The sequence below is a fragment of the Sylvia atricapilla genome, chromosome 9 (genome assembly GCF_009819655.1).
Source record: "Sylvia atricapilla isolate bSylAtr1 chromosome 9, bSylAtr1.pri, whole genome shotgun sequence".
NCBI classification, from domain to species: Eukaryota; Metazoa; Chordata; class Aves; order Passeriformes; family Sylviidae; genus Sylvia; species Sylvia atricapilla.
This window is the reverse complement of record NC_089148.1, coordinates 26,220,913-26,240,206: the sequence shown is the minus strand read 5'-3', so window position 1 is coordinate 26,240,206 and position 19,294 is coordinate 26,220,913. Positions and strand designations below refer to the sequence as shown.

The window sequence follows — 19,294 nt, the reverse complement described above, 5'->3', positions numbered from 1 at the left end:
GAGCAAACTGGGACAGTGGAAGGTGTCCCTGCCCATGGCAGGGGGTGGAATGAGATGATCATTAAGGTCCCTTCCAACCCAAACCAGTCTGGGACTCTGCAATGAACAAGAAATGTTGTTGCTCATAGCTCAGGTGGCCCTGGCACAGCCACAGCTGGAATTCACATATCCACTAACAGACTCCAAATCTACTCAAAGGGAATGACTTTGTTCAGTTGTCTCTTGTAAGGTGGTTCTCATTTTTCCATAAACCTCTTGTGGACAGGTGTTGTGTGCATGACTCTGGGCTCACTGAGATGCTCCTCCTCTTAGGAGAGAGAACCCATTGACACAACAGAGAGAGGAGGCTCAGCTGTTCTCTGTAAGCAAACCTCAGCTTTGGTTTCCTGGACTTTTACTCATGTGTCATTTGTCCCTCTGCTCCATGGTCTGATTCCCAGTGAGTCACCACGCTGGGAGTTCCTGCCCTTCAGCAGTGGTTTAGTGCCTCATGACTCAGGGGTCAACCTCTCTGTAATCCTCCCCAGCAGCTGCACCTGGAGAAGCCCTAGAGATTCCTGCAGTTCCATCCTCCAGGCTGAAGGGTCAAATGTGACCTGTTGGCTTTGCAGAGATAAAGGTGTTACCTGTTATAAAACTGCCAATTCTCTTTCAAAGCCAGGTAAGGGCATCTAGTGATGTCCTTGGTGCTGTGAAGTCCACAGACTGCAGGAGGAGATCTTGGTTTTCCTGGACATCTTCCTCCTGTGATACACTTAAAGCCTCTTCTTGTACCAAGGGATGGGGCCGAAGGAGGAACTGATCTATCCCTGCACATCACAGTATCACCTCAACATCACAAATGCTTTCATCAAGTTTCTCCTAACTACCTGAGTTATTCATTCACTCACATTATGATGTTTGTGGCTGTAACAAAGGGCTGTGTTTAATTTTCATATATATCAAGTCTTTGGGAAGGAATCTGACAGGATCTCGCTCTTCAGCTGAGATTCCAGCAGGGAGTTCAGAAATTCAGGAGGGGATGGCACTGTGATGGGGACAAGACCTGGCCAGCACAGGCTCTGCAGTTCCCAGCTTGAGGTGGCTGTGTTGGGGTCACTCTTCTGTGTAATTCCCTAAAACCCAGCAGAAGTGGCTCTGCTATGGAGAAAAACAAGTCCTCACCTGAATCTTAAACCTTTATAACGGTGGCCTCGCATGTCTAGGTGTGGATGAGGAGTCACAGAATCCCTTCTAGGAATGTCTGTCAGTGGAGATGCTGCCAGCAGATGGTGCAAGCTTGTGCAGGTCGGGTTTCCTCCTTCCTCTGCTTCCAGGAGCGAGTAACAGCTCTGTACGATGTTATTCCGACCTGAGAACAGGGATGGGGAGGGATTTTGTGTGGATTTTTATTTTGGTTATGGTTTGCAATGTAGCACCTGCCTTCTGAAGTGAATTCCAGCCCATAGTAGCAATCTGCACTGCCTCTGCTACCAGAGCAGCTCTGGATCTGTATTTATGTCAAACAGGCTGTGAGCTGTGGAAGGAAATATGCACAGACAGGCAAAAGCTGAGAAAACACCCTTAAGGATGCAACAGCACCACATACAAAACATCCCTTTTTTTCTGCAGCTTTGCTTTCAGAGAGATCTCGGGAGAAATGCTCTGTTTCAGACCTGGCCACAGAACCTTCTTGCCTTTGGCAGATTTTCAGAACCACAGGTTTATATTTATAATGAAGTAATTAATCTACTTCATCTCTACATTATGGGTGCAATTATTGCTATTTTCTGAGATATCATATGTGCATATGTAGCTCTAGGAAGTTCACAGGTCACAATCCAACTGTGTTTTCTCCTAAGGAGGAGATAAATGAGAGCCAAGACTGTGCTATCAGTGGCTAAATACCTTGACCTCCAAACTTATAAACTCTCCCACATGGAGAAACTTGTTATGGTTTGTGCATAGACAAGCTCATAGTTTGTGGCTCAGGCCTCCAAGCTGACATTTGCCTTCTGAAGCTAAAATTAAAGGAGCTCCTTGCAGCCTTTCCAGTGGAGTTTACAGAAACTGTAACAACTTCTGATTTATTCTTTCCTGCCTCCCCTAAAACCTGTATCTTTATGGATGCCAGAAAACAGCTGGCCCAAGAGGTCAAGGTTTTGGGCCAGGTTTTACTTGGCAGAGGCTGAAGCTGCTGTAAGTCTCCAGGTGGGAATGAGTTGCTCTGAGACCCAAACTAAGATCTCACCCCTGATAGAAGACAGTGGCTCTGCTGCTGCCTCAGCCCCTCAGTCTGACATCAAAATTGCCCAAACTCATCCTGTTTTGTTGCCAGAGCCAGGCACAGCCCTGCAGAGGTGCTGCTCTCACAGAGACTGGAGTTCTGCAGCGGCCAAATTGTTCCCACGTGCCCCGAGGCAACAGCACCGAAGTTAAAGGAAGGGCTATGGAATGATTTGAGAGTCTCTGAAAGCAGATGTAGCTCGTCAAGCAGGGATAATTCAGGGTTTGTGACGTTCCCAGGCTGCTTGCTGTGGGAAGAGTCAGATTTCCTTTCCTGTGGAGTAAAGCAAGTCGGACAATTTGTCCCTGTTTCTGGCTGTGAAAGGGCACAGAGTCTGTATGAACTGTGGGGATCACCAAACAATAAAACCCCTAAATACTCATTTCTACTCCTTGTGCCTGAAGCCAGCCCTGTCCTGATGTTTTATAGTCAGTATTCTTACCAGTCTGAATGGTTTCTTACCTTTTCTGTGCGGGGAATTTGACCAACAGTCGTATTCCTCAGGAATGAAACGGGTTTTGCCCAGCGTGGGCTGCAGAACTTCCCACCCCGAGGTCCCCGTGTGATCCAAGCCTGCTGAAAGAGCACATTGTCTGCACACAATTTGCACCAAAAATTCACAGAATAATCCCAACAATACCAGAGAGCCCTGACAGATTTATAGGCCTATCACTGATATGGCTGCAGGCTCTGGAAATGGATTTATACGATTCAGCAACAGCTAAAGGTTGGGGAGGTTTTCCCCCACTGGAAATTGTGCTCTGTACTGGAGGCTGCTTCCAGGACTCCAGAAATCCCATCTCTGGGGAATCTGCTCCTTCCAGGCATTTCGTGTGGTTATTTTTGGCTGTGCCTGTGGAGATTTCTGGTCTCCCAGCACAGCTATTTTTATAACTCGTGGCTGTGAAGTCCATAGTATGAGACATAATTTGATTTTGCTCATTGGGGTGCCTCAGGACCCTACGTAAGGAATCACTGCCTCCTGCACCTGCTCCTTCTCTGGCCTATGCCTGAAACACTCCTTTACTGTATGGAGTGAAACCTCAGAGCCTTCTAGACAACAGCCCCTTTATGGAGCGTGCTAAGCTGCCATAAATATTTAATTAGGTGTTACTGTGGGTTTGGAGAGATACAGGAAAAAAATAATCCCCATTTCCTTGCATTTAAACAGAACCTTTTCCTGCTGGAAAAATTTCCCTGCACTAAGTACTGACAGGGAGCCGTATTTTAAGAGGAGACATAAAAACCTGAGAGAGTGAGAGGCTGGTGAGGAGGAGATTTCAGGGAGCTGAGGGTTTCTCCTCAGTGGGAAGGAGCTGCTGGATGGCAGGTTTGAGATGGAGCTGTGTGGGTGTCCTTGAGGCAGCACAGCTCCATGTCAGGCTGGTGGGTGAAGCTTCTTCCCTACCAGGGCAGCTTCTCCTTCCCAAAAATAAATCATGGTTTCAGGGGCATTTTGTACTGAATCAGCAAAGCAGGCTGTCCTGGGAGTGGCACTGCCTGGATTGCTTCCTGTGCCCCAAACTTTTGGAAAGAACGACCTGGACTGGGAGATTACAGCTGAGGAACTCATCAGAGAAAGGTGAGGGAGAAGAAAAAAGAGGGAGAAGTGTGAGTGTGTTGCTTAATTGAAAAAAAAAATCAATGAACTGACAGACCTGCAGCTAAGATTTCACCCCAGATTTCCATCCAGGTGACAGAGTAGAAGCTTAAATACCACTGAGAGTGTCCCACAATTATATTTGCTTTGTCTCTCAAAGCCAGAGAGAACTAATTTGGAGTGGAAGTTAAAAATGATACATGTATGGTTGGTCAAAATAACGATGATGGGGAATTAAGGAGCAATTTGTGAGTATATTAAGGGAGAGAAATTATTTAGAGCCGGGTAAGGGTCATATGTAATCAGATGAGATTACCAGCAGAAAAAATAAAACAGGAAGTTTTAATTTTAATTTTAAAAATACAGGAAGCAGCAGACCTGACACTGAGCTCTGCTGGGCTGCTCAACAGCTCAGCACAGACCTCTTTAAGGAGAGCATTTGGGAATTGTCCCCACACTGTGGGAAAAGAGCAGGTAACGTAGTTCCAAACGTCTGCTGAGTGAGTGTTCTGAGAGGTGTTTGGTTTACCTAAGTACTGCTTGTGTGGCAAGATTAAAATAATGATTATACCTATGGAAAATGAAGGGTTTTTTTGGTTAATGAAGCTGGCTGCTTCATTAAAAACAAAACAACAACAAAAAAGTAACACACAGAACAAACCCCTAACCACCACGGGAAATGCTGTGTGCACTTTCAGTCCCTCAAATCTGCTCTGCAAACATCTCCCTTCCCTCCTTCACTGATAGTTAAATATCACTCAGAGTGGCTCACAGTTACAGTTACTGCCCTGAAAAGCCAAACCACGAGCCTGGAAATGTCCCCAAGCCTGACTTTACCCCCAGATCTCGGCCTCCCAATGTCACTGCTGGTGTTCCTAGGCACAAGCACACCTGGAGTTTAGCTAACACGTGGAATAGGAATTGCCTAACGTGGATTTAGACTCTCAGACTGTAAACCCCTTGGATATAAATAGTCTCCTGTCGTGTTTGCCGAAGCAGATTGCACAGCACACAGCGGGCAGGGCAGACCTTGGCTGAGATGAACAGCCTGGGTCAGGGCACTTCTGTATCACGCTGAGCCAGCCTGCAGCACCTGGAGCTCTGCCCTCGGAGTTTATTCCAGCCTGGAATCCAGTCTCAAGGCTCAAACTCTCTGAGATTTTCTCATTACAGCCCCGGGTTTGACTGCCCAGCACCTTCCAGCTGCCAGCCAAGGGACTCCTCCAATGCCCCGAACGAGCAGCGTCACACAGGCTTAATTAAACACTTCATTAATCAGCTTCCACGACCTCTGTGCACCACCCACCTGGATAAGACTCTTGTCTCTCACAAAAGAACCTCTGTAGGCCTGAGTGTCCATTAACTGCGGGGAGTGTTTGTTGAGTGGAGCTAAAGTCCACATGGCAGAGCTCCGGGGGGAATCCATCCACGCTCTGTGGGAACGCAGCATCCCAACAGCTTCGGAGCTCTGGGGATGCCACAGGCCAAGGGAATAAATCGATATGTTCCCCTTGGGAATCTGAACCCTGGATGTGCAGGCACACGTGGATATTTTACCTGCAAAAGAAACCAAACGCTGTGCAGGAGCATGTCCGTGACTGTTGGAATATACACAATTCCTTCTGTAATTAATATGAGTATTTCGGGATAGTGCCCTACTATAATAATGAATTTATGCAGCAGGAAAAAAAAAAAAAAAAAGCCAGAAATATTGCAAGAGTGCAGGAACAAAGCGGTTTAGTGGATTTTCAGTTTGCTGTAGTGCTTAGCAGGCAGCGCAGTGCCACGCTCAGGGGAGGCAGCAGCAGCTCGTCCTGGGGGATTTCAGATTATGAGCGCTCAAATTCGGGGTAATTCACCCCAAAGCCCATATCTGAGTAATGCTTGAAGTCAGTTATGCGATTAATCCTATAAAGAATATCTTACGTGAATAACTTAGAAATTTTCCTGTTAGAAAACCTTTATGTATAAGCAACGTGCATCCTTTATGTATAAACTAGAGGTCCTGGAAGGGCCAGTTTAAAGAGCAAAATGCAGTAATTTATAGTATTTTCCCACATTCCATCTTTTTTCGGAGCGCGGCGGTCCCTAAACCAGTTTTGCAGCTTTAACAGCCTCAGTGATAACTATATTCACTGCCCTCAGCACACGTGTGCTGGTAGAGCCTTTAGGCCGGGCTCCGATGGGAATTCCCGGTGGAATGTCCGGTTTTCATGGAAAAAGCGCGGGAAGGCTCCAGCGGGGCCGCTCCCGGGCACTGCGGGCCGGGCCCTGAGGGCGAGCGGGGAAAGGGGCGGGCGGACGGAGCCGCCGCCTCTGATTGGCCGAGCCGCACAGGAGGCGGGGTCACAGCGGGACCAGTCCACCTCCCGCCGGCGGGGGGGCGGGGGGTTCTCCCCACGCAAATGGTACAGCCCGAACCCGAGCCCTTTGGCCGGGCCGTTAGCAGCGCCCGCGCGCGCTCAGGCAGGACCCAGAGCGGGCTGCCCGCCGCGCTGCCTGATGCGGCGGCGGCCTTGCGGGGTCGGTGGCGGCGCTGCGGCGGCTCCCAGCCGCCTCCAGTCTGTCCGCCGGCTCCCGGCAGACGCCTCTCCGCCGTTCGGCATGGCTTTCCGCCGCCGACGTTCCCCGGCGGCGCTCTCGTTTCTCCGGCGTTCTCGTCGGGCGGCCGCCGGCGGGGCGGGGGGGTTGCGGCGCGAGGCGGGGCGCGCGCGGGGCGGGGGGGGTCCTCGTCGGCGCGCGGAAAAAAACGCGCCAAGTTCGCTGACGGTGTCCCCGCGGTCTCCATGGCAACGGCGAGCGGGAGCGGGGCCGGCATGTAGCGGTGAGTGAGGGGGAGCGGCCGCACCGCGGCCTCGGGCCCCGCCGGCCGCGGGGAACATGCGGGGGGCGCGGGGGGGCGGCCCGAGCCCGGGGCGGGGGGCGGCGGGTCCGCGCTCGGCCCCCTCGGGGAGTAAATGGCGCCTGGTGTGCGCGTGTGTGTGTGTGTGCGCGCCAGGTGTGAGCGCCCCGGCCGCGCCCCGCAGGAACCATGCCCGGCGTCCTGCCCGGCGACAGCGCCAGGGCCAGCCCCTCCAAGAAGAACAGGCTGTCGCTGAAGCTCTTTCAGAAGAAGGAGGCGAAGCGAGCGCTGGATTTCACCGAGGCGCAGGAAAATGAGCAGAAGGGCGCGGAGTTCCGAGGCGCCGAGATGTGAGTGCCGCGCGGGAGAAGTTTTTTGGTTTTTTTGGTTTTTTTTTGTGTGGCGATGTTGTGTCGGTCTCGTGCTCCTCCATCCTCCGCTCCTTTCGCTTTCGTGTTCTCGCATAAATAACGTGCTGCAGCACGCGCTAAATTAAATTAACGTGCGCTTCAATTAAATTAACGTGCGCTTACATTAAATTAACCGTCGGGGCGGCTTCATCAAACTGAACAAACTAATTACTGTAACCAGTCTTCTATCTTGAGAAAGCAGATTTGCCCCACCGGGGATGTTTAGTTGGCACAAACTTCGGGGTCATTTGCTGAAGTTAGTTTTTAAAACCTTATTAATCATTGTAGCCAACTTCTATTAAGTCTTTTAAGAAAACAACTTTGCCCCCCCTCGGGGTGTTTAGTTGGCACAAACTTTGGGATCAGTTGAAAAAGTTGCTGTGCTTCAAGTTAATATCAGTAGTTATTATGTCACTGGATTATTTATATTATTACTTGTATTAATATCTGATTTTCTGCAAGGTGAGCTTTAATGAAAATCATTAGAATCTTTAATTGTGGGGTTGGCTGTCACTCACTGGGGCTTTTCAGGCCTCAGCAAAACTATCGACTCATTTCATTGCTGCTGAGGGGATTTAAGTGGGGAGAAGGAAAATGTGGTCAGTTAGAAATAGCTGGAGAATTAAAAATCAAGTTCTGTTGTGTCATTACAGTGTATTAATCACTTCTATCAGTGATTAATAACGATAATCAGTGTATAATGTGTCAGGTTTATTGGTTTCTTTTTTTAGATTTTTTTTCTGGTTTTCTGGTTTTGCTTTGCATCCAGAAATGAAGTGATGTGACTGGAGCAGGGGACGATGTAAAAATACATTCTGGGCACATTTTTTCTGCCTTATCAGTGAACAAAGAAATACAAAAAGTATTTAAATATGAAATTTTCGATCCATTAAATCAGTCCCCTGGTATTTGAAGTGTTGGAACTTAGAGCAGGTTTTCCTCCTGTGTGGTTTTGGGTGGGTTGCTGAGGAGTCAGAGTGAATTCAGACACACTTGACCACGATTTTGATCTGCATTTCTCAGTGCTGACTTCCCTGAGGTGGGGAAGAGATGGAGGAGTATTTTTTTTCCCAAGTGTCTCTTACCCTGATTCTCTGTTTCCCAGTGACCAGGTGGTTCCTGCAGCACAGCCCCCTGCCCTTGTCAGCTGTGAGAAAAAAGACAACATGTTGCCTTTTGTGGGCTTGAACAACCTGGGCAACACCTGCTACCTGAACAGTGTCCTGCAGGTGAGGCCAAAAGGGAGATTGTGGTTAAAATCAGTTTATTCTGGGTGCAGTATAAAGGGCGTCTCATTACAGCAGGGAAATAAAGATGCTGCTGCAGGAAATGTGTGCCCTGTGGTTGTCCTGATTGGGAAATTCTTCAGTTTCCATACTCAGGCCTCCTCCCTGCTGTGAAAAATCCTGGATCTTTGGTGCCTGGGGATGTGCAGAGCTGTGTGGATTATAAATGTGCATTTATGTGTGGAATAATTCCCTATTCCAGTTATTCTCATGTTTTCAACTGTTGCTTTCAGGTATTATATTTTTGTCCTGGTTTTAAAACTGGAGTAAAACATTTATATAACATCATTTCAAAGAAGAGAGAATCGTCAAAGGATGAAGGAGAGCAAAAGGCAGAAAAGGTAACAAATCCCCCCCTGTTCTTTATTTGTAACCTTGCAAGCCAGGCTGTCCTGAATGCAGTGAAAATTTAACTGATTTCTGTTCTTAAGAAGCTTTTCAGCATTGTTTTTTATACTGTTACTTCAGGTGAAGATGTATTTGAGTTGTTTTGAACTTTAGCACAAGTTTTAAAGTCTTAAGAGAAGCAGTTTGAGGAAGAGACCTGACCATGCTTCTGGCACAAAAATAATTACGATACAGTACCTGGAGCTGATGGAATTGGGAGTTGGGGCAAGGATGGTTTGGGATTTTAAACTAATGGCTAATTGGGCTTTTCTGTTTCTTTCCTACTTGAAAAAGCCCAAAATATTGCCTGAAACCCACCTGCCTCCATAGCAGACAAAAAAATCAGCCAAATACAGAAAACTGAGGGAGGGGAGAATAGAAAAATGTTAATTTGTGGCTGATGTAAATGTTGCAAGTGTTTTTATTCCTTTTACATTGTTATTGCAGGGAAGCTGTAAAGAAGATCCCTTGGCAAGTTACGAACTCATCTGCAGTTTGCACTCCTTGATCCTTTCAGTTGAGCAGCTTCAAGCCAGTTTTCTCCTAAACCCAGAGAAATACACGGATGAATTGGCCACTCAGCCCCGGAGGCTACTGAACACCCTCAGGTAAAAATTCCCTTAAATGCTGACAGAATTCTGTCCTGACGTTTCCAGACCATTGCCCAGCTTTAGAGGCTGGTGGAAGGTAAATGGCCTTAAATTTGAGGTGGCCTTAAGAGAAAGCAAGATTTTTGTGCTTATTGTTGGCACCGTGGTGTTGGAAATTTGGAAATAAATTTGAATTTTGTACGACTGTAATGCAGAAAGGATTTGTTTAAAACAGAGCTTGGGTACAGAAGTGTTACTCAATTAAAGAGTGGTTTGGGTTGGAAAGGACCCTAAAGTTCATCCAGTTCCACCTCCTGCCATGGGCAGGGACACTTTCCACTATCCCAGGGTGCTCCAAGCCCTGTCCAGCCTGGCCTTGGACACTTCAGGGATGGGGAGGATCCCCCTGGGGCTGAGGAGCTCCACTGCTGGGTGTGTGTAAATCCCTAAGGCTGAACCTTCCCCCAGCTCTGTGACACAGAGGACTCCTCTCTGTGCCTGGAGAAGAGCCTCCATGACTTCCAAATCCCTGATTTCAGTCTCAAATCCCATTCCCCAGTTAGCAAAGGGTCCCAAACCCTCATTTTTTCTGCTTTCCCTGCACAGAGAGCTGAACCCCATGTACGAAGGGTACCTGCAGCACGATGCCCAGGAGGTCCTGCAGTGTATCCTGGGCAACATCCAGGAAACCTGCCAGCTGCTGAAGAAGGAAGAGCTGAACAAACTGCCTGTAGAAGAGCCTACAGCCCAGCTGGAGGAAAAACCCAACCAAAACTCTGAGAGCAATGGATCTGTCAGCCCTGCTGAGGAGGAGGATCCCACCCTGGGCAGCAACGGCGGAGACGCGGCCAAGGAGAAGCTGCTCAAGGGAAACGGGAAAAGGAAAAGTGACGCCGAGGGTGGCAACGCCAAGAAAAAATCCAAAGTCTCCAAAGAGCAAATTGCAGCAGAAGAAAATCAGAGGCAAACCAGGTCCAAGAGGAAAGCCACGGGAGAGAAGATGGAAAACCAAATGGATGCCATCGCCAAGTGTTCCGGGGAGAGCGAGAGCGCCAAGCCCACGCAGAAAAAGTCGCGCCTTAGGTTAAACTGGTTAAAATCTTCCTGCAAACAGCCCAGTATTCTGTCCAAATTTTACAGTCTGGGAAAGTTATCTACAAACTTGGGATCCAAAGAGCCAGGGAAAGAATATGACTGTGAGTTTGAAGAGTCAGCTGTCAAGTGCGAAAATGGTGACAGTAAAGAGGAATATCATGAACCAGCGTCTCCCGTGGAAAGCCATCATGGAAAAGGAACTGAAAAAGAACCAAAAAAGGAAGGTTGGTGCTCAAGTGGATGGGCTTAAAATTAGTAGGATTAAGAAAGTACAATGCGTGGGAAGTCAGCCTTCAGACTGCACAGCCTGCAGAGCTCTAAACACAAAATTAGATTTTTCAGGAATTTAAAGAGGATTTTTAGGAAAGAGAATTTATTTTTATACGTGTTTGTAATTTTTTTTTTCTTTTAGAACTTGACCTGTTTAGCTTAGATCTTAAGGCATTTGTCTAACATTCTGTAATCATTGTACAATATGTATAAAAAAGGCAGAATATTACCAGGTTTGTATTTACCACTAATTTTTGTCATCTGTAGAAAGAGCAAGTGGATTCAAGACGTAAAGGGATATTTCTGGCAGGAGCAAACAGAACCAAACCCCACTGATCTGGTTTTATAAACAATATCCTCCTTTTCCCTTCCAGTTCCTTAATCTTTCCATATTCCCAACCTTCCCAAGAACCAGGAAGGACTCAGGATGTATTAAAGATCTAATCTATTTAGATCTAATAGATACCAAATTAGAAATGCTAAGTAGCTGGCAGGTCTGGATTTTGTTTATGTCAATGAAATAAGATACATATTGAGGGAAGAGCCTCAGTTGAATCAAGTACTTAGTAATTTGGAACTTTCCACCCACCAATTTTTTATAAAAAAATACAGGAATGAAGAGTCTTTTGAGATCTGCATTTCCTCTGCAGATTTGGCCAAAACTGGCCAATAAATTTAGAAAGGAGGAGAGGACTGAGAATAAATAGGAACCACGCAGACCCAGAGTGATGCTCCTTGAGGAGCTCAGCAGTCCATGCTAAGGAGTAAGAGCATTGATGACAACCAGATATTCCAGAATGTGACACTGCCACACTTCAAGTATAAAACAAGAAGCCAATCTTAGAATAGAAATTAAGGTTTGAGGGCCAAGAGACAGAGAGTCCTTCCTTATTTACATACAGGCAGATGACACCATGAAAACTGCACAGGATTTGTTTTGCTTTTGAATTCCTATCAGCGATCCCTAAAAGGCCGTGGCTGTAACAGTGATTTTTCCAAGGATAACCAGGTTCTGAAGGGTCTGTGGAATGACATGCACCTTGCTCAGGGATGTGCCATGTATTCTCCCCAGGTACAGAGCTGGCTGTCTTCGAGCTGGTGGAGAAACTCTTCCAGGGCCAGTTAGTGCTGAGGACGAGGTGTTTGGAGTGCGAGTGCTTCACGGAAAGGAGGGAAGATTTTCAGGACATCAGTGTCCCAGTGCAAGAGGATGAACTTTCTAAAAGTGAAGAGAGTTCTGAAAGTAAGTAATTCCCTCCAAAAAAGGGTTGTGAGGTGTGTTCCTGCCTCAGCCAGCCTTGGGGAAGGACAGTGCTGCATTTAGGAAGAACACGGCTCCTGTTTGTGCTGGCTAAAATTAGAGGCTGTTATCTCCTGTCCTGATTAACTTTAGACTTTGGAAACACGGTGCTGATAATGTTGACAGATCCCAGATAATACTCACATTGTTGTAGATCTTAACACATAGCACAGACTGCCTATACAATCCTCCACTTAGACACCTGTTTTCCTGCTCATGAATAGGTATTTCCTTTGATTTGAGTCTTCTTTTTTTCTTCCTGGATAAGAAATTTTGCTTTTTCTTCTTTTTATAAGAAATAGTTACATTTTTTTCTTAAAAATAAAAGAAACAAGAATCCAGACATTTCTTAGTTACTCTAAAAGATTTTTTTTCTTAGTTACTCTAAAAAAACTTAGTATTTTAGACTGTTGTTACCTTAGTAACATTCATATTATGTTTGTAAATGTTAGTCATGTGGTCTCTTTCACAAATTTTATTGATCTATATGCAGTTTTTAGCTATTTTCGAAAGGAAGCGTGGCAAAAGCACATCTTGAAATTCAGAATTTTAAAGGAATTAATTTTAGTTGCCACGGACTTAATTTGGAGCAGCTTTTCCTGCTTTTGCTCCCCATTTTGCTGAAGGATTCCAAGGAAAATGTGTGGGGTGATGTTCCTGTGTGAAGTGCTGCCGGCAGCAGGTGATCCTGTCAGCAGTGTGAGGGTGGCAGGGGAGGCAAAATGCAAGAAGTGAGAGGGAACTTTCTGGTTATTTTGGGGGTTTGCCTTAATAAGTGAAATCCTGGTCTCATACAAAGCTCTCTATTTCCAGACATGGCCACAAAACTGTGTGATCTGCACCGAGCTTTGGAAAACATCCTAATTTTGAGTAACGAAATCCATTAAGTGATGTTTTCATCCCTTCCTGAAATGCTCCAAAGATTGGAACACATCACACATTTCACACATACTGAGTGTTCTTTGCAGTGTTGCAGGTTTGGAGTGGTCTGAACTTGACATATTTTGTTCTGTTGCTCTTCTGGCGGGATGCGTTGGAAATGTAAATATTGGCGTATCTGTGAACACAGCGATTCTCTCTTTCTAGTTTCTCCAGAGCCAAAAACAGAAATGAAGACTCTGAAATGGGCAATTTCCCAGTTTGCCTCAGTGGAGAGGATTGTGGGAGAGGACAAGTATTTCTGTGAGAACTGCCACCACTACACAGAAGCCGAGCGCAGCCTCTTGTTCGATAAAATGCCCGAAGTGATCACGATTCACTTGAAGTGCTTTGCTGCCAGTGGCCTGGAGTGAGTATCCATTGCCTGTCTTACCAAACAGGGTCCTGCAGCAAGGGAAAGTCTCATCCCAAGAGCTGGAAATGCTTTGGAATTTTTCCAAAAGATTCCCAGATAATTCCAATCCCAGTTTGGAATTAAATCATTGGGATGCTGCTCCCAATGCCATAAAGGCTTTGTGTTGTTCCAGGTAGTGGCAGAAATTACCTGCAGAAAAACTGATTTTTAGGAGACGCCTTAACAAAATTTTTTTAGCTCTACTCTTAGAACCACCTGATATTTCTTAAAACTTTATTTACTTAAAATAGCCCCTTATTTAACGGGGTATTTAAGTAAATAAACTCTGAGTTCAGAGGCAGCTTTTAAGTGCTTCACCAGAACAAGTAATGAGAACAATTCTGCATTTTATGGTCTGAGGTTGTCTCTGCCTGAATGTGAGTACTGAAAAGATGAATGTGAGTGGGGGAAAAAATATAATAGGGAGTTAATACACTTTAAAGAGCCAACACTCATTACCCCAAATTTGACCAACTCCTTTAAAAATAATTTGGTCTCTACCTGAATGTAAACACTAAAATTTTGGGGGAAAATCATCAGATAAACATTATAAAGAGATAATACACACACACACACAAAAAAATCAATTACTTTAAATACACAATAGTATCAGCATCACTAATATTCAATTACTGAGTAATGAGTTTGGTATTATAATTGTAGCAATCCTTCTGTTTTGAAAGAAGTTTTGGGAGTGTTCTTTATCTTTTTTTTTTTTTTTTTTCAATACTTAAGAATTTAGGGATTTTCTTTAGGGATGACAGGAAACAAAGAAAAATCCATCCCTACAGCACTGTACAGCAATGTCCAGGTTTCTGGCAAAGCAGAAAGGAAATTTCCTTAGTCTCTGACAAAGTCTTTCCATACAAGTCCAGGATTATAACATACAAAATTGCCTTTTCATTGATCTCCACAATAGTTACTTAAATATTGATTTGTATATACTTACAGCTGCACACTTAAAAATCATCACAGTTGAGTAGGAAACATGAAACTTTTCTTCCATTTGCCCTGTATTTGCTGTTTCCATGAGCAAGGACCTGCAGTTTATCAACCCTCTCCTGCCTCACTCACCTCTTCTGTGCTGGCCAGCTTCAAGTCCTTGCTCCAAAACTCTCAGACCAATTTCCAGATCAGAGTGAATCAAATCTCTTGGGGTTTTCCTCATGTGTCCTCTCAATCATTCCATCAATTTTCTGCCAAGGGCTACCAGTCAGAGATTAAGGAAGTCAGAGTGGAAAACCTGACAGAGAAACCTGTGATGAAGCTGAAACTCTTTAAAAAAGTGTTTCTTGATTTTTGGGTTGGAAGTTTTATCTTGGGCAAAACCCTGTCATTGCTAAAAGTAGTAACAAACTCTTCTACTGGCTTTAAACTTACATTTTTTAAGATAAGAATCTTCTTATCTTAAAAAAGACAACTTTTAGCTCCCACAAAAATTTGGGAATCTGATCTGCTCAGTTGTGCTCTACTGAGTTCTCTGGTGACTGAGTTGTAAATAAATGAGAAATGAAGGGTACTGTAAATATTTGCAGTTAATAGGGATTTTATCCATCTTTTCTAGATGCTGCTTTGCAAAGTGTTTTGTTTTAAAATAAAGCAGCCAGTGTTAAAATCTCCCTGCCTGGGGAGGAGTAATTCTCTTTGGCAACTGTGTGTGTGGGGAAAAATGCCAGGCCATGTGTGAGCAGGCTGTGAAGCTGTTTAGAAGGAATTTGTTAACTGGTAACATGTAATTAAGCATTTTCACTATAGAAATTTAACAGTCTGTGAGAAAATCAAAGGCTTTTTGTCTTGTGAAATTCAGTGCAGTGGGTAAAATGTCATTAATTTATGGTCTCAAAAGATGTGGCTGCAGAAATCAGGTTTGCTGTTTAAGTGCATCAGTCAGAGCAGGCAGAGTACTGGGCATGCAATTTTTCTGTCTTCAGATTCTTATCATTAAGAAGAACAAAAAGCTAATAGGAAAAGATTTCCTCTCTTATTTCCTCCTCTCCAAATCTTTCTGATGCTGGATGTCTTTGAGAAGAAAGGTAGAGCCTGTTTTTTCCTGTTTTCTGTCAATATCATTGTCCCACTGTGCTTGAGTGGAACTGGATTTGTAATCCAGAATATCAGCCAGCAGTTCTGTGTTTCTTGACTCTCTTCTGAATATCTCTATTTCTGGCTGCTGACAATAGGGATTTTCAGAAGATTTGTGTTATTTCTGATTCTGTGCTCTTCTGTGTTCCTTTTGGTGGAGTGAGATGTGTGTGGTAAGAGAGGTCTGAAGTGAGGTTTCACTGAATCCGAGTGACTGAGGATCTGTGTGTGTGTCACTGTGTTTATTTCTGTGTCTCAGGGTTCATGGCTCTGAACAGGAGTGAAGCAGAATCAAAATTAAATCCAGGAAAACAATCATCAGTTACTGCAGTTATGCCACGGCTGCAGTTTCCTTGGATTTAAGAGTTGTTTTTTCCTAGGATAAGTGCAGTGAGCTCTTGGCAACCTCACTTTTGCAGGGCTTGTCTGTACTCCCCAGTATTTTTCCCTACAACACCCTCACAGTTGAGTAAGACTGAGTCATCCCTGGAATTTATTAGGACATCACAACCTATTGTTAAATAACGGGGTTAATTGATCTGGGCTGATGCAATGTGTAAGTCATCAAGAGCAGAATCTTTGAAGGAGGTTGATGCACAATAATGAAATCCCAACACTGACTTTCTCTTCAAACTCTCTAGAAGATCCTTATAATGGTAAAATCGTGTGCTGTGAACAAAATACTGAATATTTATGGAATACTAGAGGTTTTCCAAAGTCACTTAGATACAGAACTGTTTGGAAAATTAGAGTACCATAGGAGAGACAGCTAGTGAAGAATCCCAGGTGAGCACCACTGGCACAGCTCCTGAGGGGAGCTGAGGAAAATTAGTCACAATCTCTAAGTGGTATTAAAGCTACTTGAAAGTAAAATAAGTAATGCTTTATTTAGTAAATGACTCTTTCAGGAGGAGAAAAAAACAAACCCAACCCTGCTTGGTTCAGCCTTGGCTGTTGAAGAGGTTTTGTTTTTTGAACAGGATGGTGAGAGAGAGAAGGGGGTGTTTGTGCAGAGACAAGAAGCAGGAGTGGTAACAATCAGCTGAACTTTTATCATCACTATTTAAAAATTATCTTTAGCTAATACTTTAGAAAAAGGGCATCTCCGGAACAGTTAAAATCTACAGTTTCTGAACTGTAAGTTAACATGAGAGTCATAAAAATGCCTTTCCTGACCAGGGGTGCTTGGGATGAGAGGAAACAAAGAAAAATCCATCCCTACAGCACTGTACAGGTATATGCAGGTTTCTGGCAAAGCAGAAAGGAAATTTCCTTTTTCTCAGCAAAGTCTTTCCATGCAAGTCCAGGATCATAACATACAAAATTGTCTTTTCATTCACCTCCACAACAGTTACTTAAATATTAACTGACTTAAAATAACTCGGCTGGTGCTGAGCCAGGGGAGCAGGGAGCAGTTCTCATCATCCGTATCTCTGAGGAGAACGGCTATGGATGCACCTAAAGTGGTTTTTTGGGAGCTTCTGTGGCACGAGGTGTAAGCTGTGTGTCCCTTGCCAGGTTTGACTGCTACGGGGGCCTGTCCAAGATCAACACCCCGCTGCTGACCCCTTTGAGGCTGTCCCTGGAGGAGTGGAGCACCCGGCCCACCAACGACACCTACGGGCTCTTCGCCGTGGTCATGCACAGCGGCATCACCATCAGCAGCGGCCACTACACGGCCTCGGTGAAGGTGACAGACCTGCAGAGCCTGGAGCTGGACGGGGGGAGCCTGCTCCCCGAGCCGGGCTACGCCGCGCCCAAGCCGGAGCCGCTGACCGAGGAGGAGGCGCGCGCCCTGGCCGAGGACTACGACGACGGCGAGGTCTCCTTCAGGCCGCCAGGGAAGGTGCTCAGCAAGAAGAACATGGAGCCCGTGGGGCTGCTCGGGGGGCAGAAGAGCAAGGCTGACTGTGAGCTGTGTGCCAGCAAACAGCCCAACCCAGAGAAGCTCCTGAGCGTGGCTCCCGAGCCCCGCAGCGCCCAGCCCAGGGCGGAGCAGGGGGAGCCCCAGGGGCTGGGAGCCAACGGACTGGAGAACAAAGCTCTGGAGAACAAAGCTCTCTACGTGCTCCAGAGCCTCAAGGAGTACGAGGGCAAGTGGCTGCTCTTCGATGACTCCGAAGTGAAGGTCACAGAGGAAAAGGACTTTCTGAATTCTCTTTCTCCGACATCGTCATCCACATCGACTCCTTACCTACTGTTTTATAAGAAGATTGTAGAGTGATGCTGTACTTGGACTGTAAATATTTAGGATTTGCATCAACCTCTCACTCTGATTTGCATCCAAACTACCTGGAAGGAACGGCTGTTTGTTTTTTGAAGCTACTGATTCTTCATCTTTCTGGTCCTTTTTTTTTTTTTTTTTTTTTCCCCCTTTGGTGTCAAGTGGCTCGACTTGAAATAACAAAACATGACTTGTAGGACTTGACTCACACCATAACTTTTCTGCTGGAGAATAGTGCTCTGACCTTTTAGAGATACCAGTTTGTATAGATTCTAAACAATGCCTACAGCACTCGGTAGTGGTTTTAATGCAGCTCTAGGTCTCAGACATGCCTAATGTATTATTAGCTTTTTTTTTTTCTTTTTTCCCCCCTTTTCCTTTTTTTTTTTTTTTTTTTTTTTTTTTAATAAAAGTTATTTGTATTCATACCCTGGAGTAAATGTATATTAACTAGCAAATTTCATCAGAAGTTGTGTATTTTTGTAACTTGGGAAGTAACACTTCATATATATCTTTGGGTAATGGACGTGGTTTATTCTCCTGCTCCAGTTCTTTCCTGCTCCTTGCAACTTGAAGCACAAGGAAAAGGGTCTGAGAACCTTGTCCAGAGCATTGGAGGGAACTGAATTCAGGAAGTGTTTGACTGGTCTACTTTGCATCTTGGTGCATAAGTGTTAATGGGCAAAGTGTAAATAGCTGTGATTAAGACTTCAAACCAGGAGCAGAGTGTAGTGTAATTAAAATAATTTTGTACTTTGAAGAGTGAAGCCCTGGAATCTGCATCTCTGTTTGGGGGGGGATTGGGAACTTAGTGGTGACCTTTTACCTACAGTTAATTTGTACCTGGAGCTCCCTGAAACGTGGGGGGAAAGGAGAGAATTTGGCTTTGATGCTTTGTTAAGAATGTACATACGAAATAAAAAAGTTATGATCCACATCTGAGACAAGCAGATCAGCCTGTTGTGTCTGGAGAAGGGGAAGCAGAAAGGGAAAAGGGCTTTGGGAACAGTTACAAAAAGGCTGGGAAATTATCTTTAAGAAACAGAAGATTTAAAGTGCTTTTAGAATACATTCTGTGGGGTTTAGCTGGTTCTTGGACAGTTTATCCTGATTTAAAGGTACTTTCTGACTACAGTTGTGAGGTTAAGGAGAAACATGGCAAACCCAAAAATATTTGCACTAAATACTGGAGATGAAAATCCCAAATTGTCTGTCAGAGAATTGAAGGTGACTCCTATAAACTGATAATTAAAATCCTATGACTCAAAAAGAGAGATTGTTCCATCTGTCCCAGGATGGACAGAATGACACCAAGTGTTACTGCAGGCTCTGCCTATACCCTGGATATATTTCACCTTTTTCCACTATAAATTAATTTATTTACAGGAAAGTCCCTAGAAACCTCTGCCTAGTTCATTCTGCAATACTTAATTTTTACTATCTTTTATTATAATGTTGTATAAACATGGAGGTAAGTCAGGAAAAATCCCTTTGAGTGTATTTCCCATGTTAGGTTTGACCTCTGATTGTTGTACAGGACTTGATTTTGCAGCATAAAAAATTTCCAATGACAAAATACACTTTCCCTTTTCAAAAGCATTACACTATA

At 44.9% G+C, this 19,294-nt stretch overlaps 1 protein-coding gene across 2 annotated transcripts; it reads left to right on the top strand.

The window, feature by feature from the left end:
- The first annotated feature begins 6,586 nt into the window (after positions 1 to 6,586).
- Positions 6,587 to 18,622, top strand: USP1 (ubiquitin specific peptidase 1). Of its 2 annotated transcripts, none has more exons than XM_066325381.1 (9): positions 6,587 to 6,690; positions 6,893 to 7,058; positions 8,224 to 8,347; positions 8,638 to 8,745; positions 9,239 to 9,399; positions 9,988 to 10,700; positions 11,819 to 11,989; positions 13,133 to 13,334; positions 16,980 to 18,622. In XM_066325381.1, exons 2-9 carry the CDS (start codon positions 6,898 to 6,900, stop codon positions 17,683 to 17,685), a joined length of 2,346 nt encoding a protein of 781 aa, XP_066181478.1. In that variant the 5' UTR covers positions 6,587 to 6,690; positions 6,893 to 6,897; the 3' UTR covers positions 17,686 to 18,622. The 2 variants fall into 2 exon arrangements, with proteins under 2 accessions (XP_066181478.1, XP_066181477.1); XM_066325380.1 differs by having other exon boundaries at positions 6,865 to 7,058.
- The last annotated feature ends 672 nt before the right edge of the window (positions 18,623 to 19,294 follow it).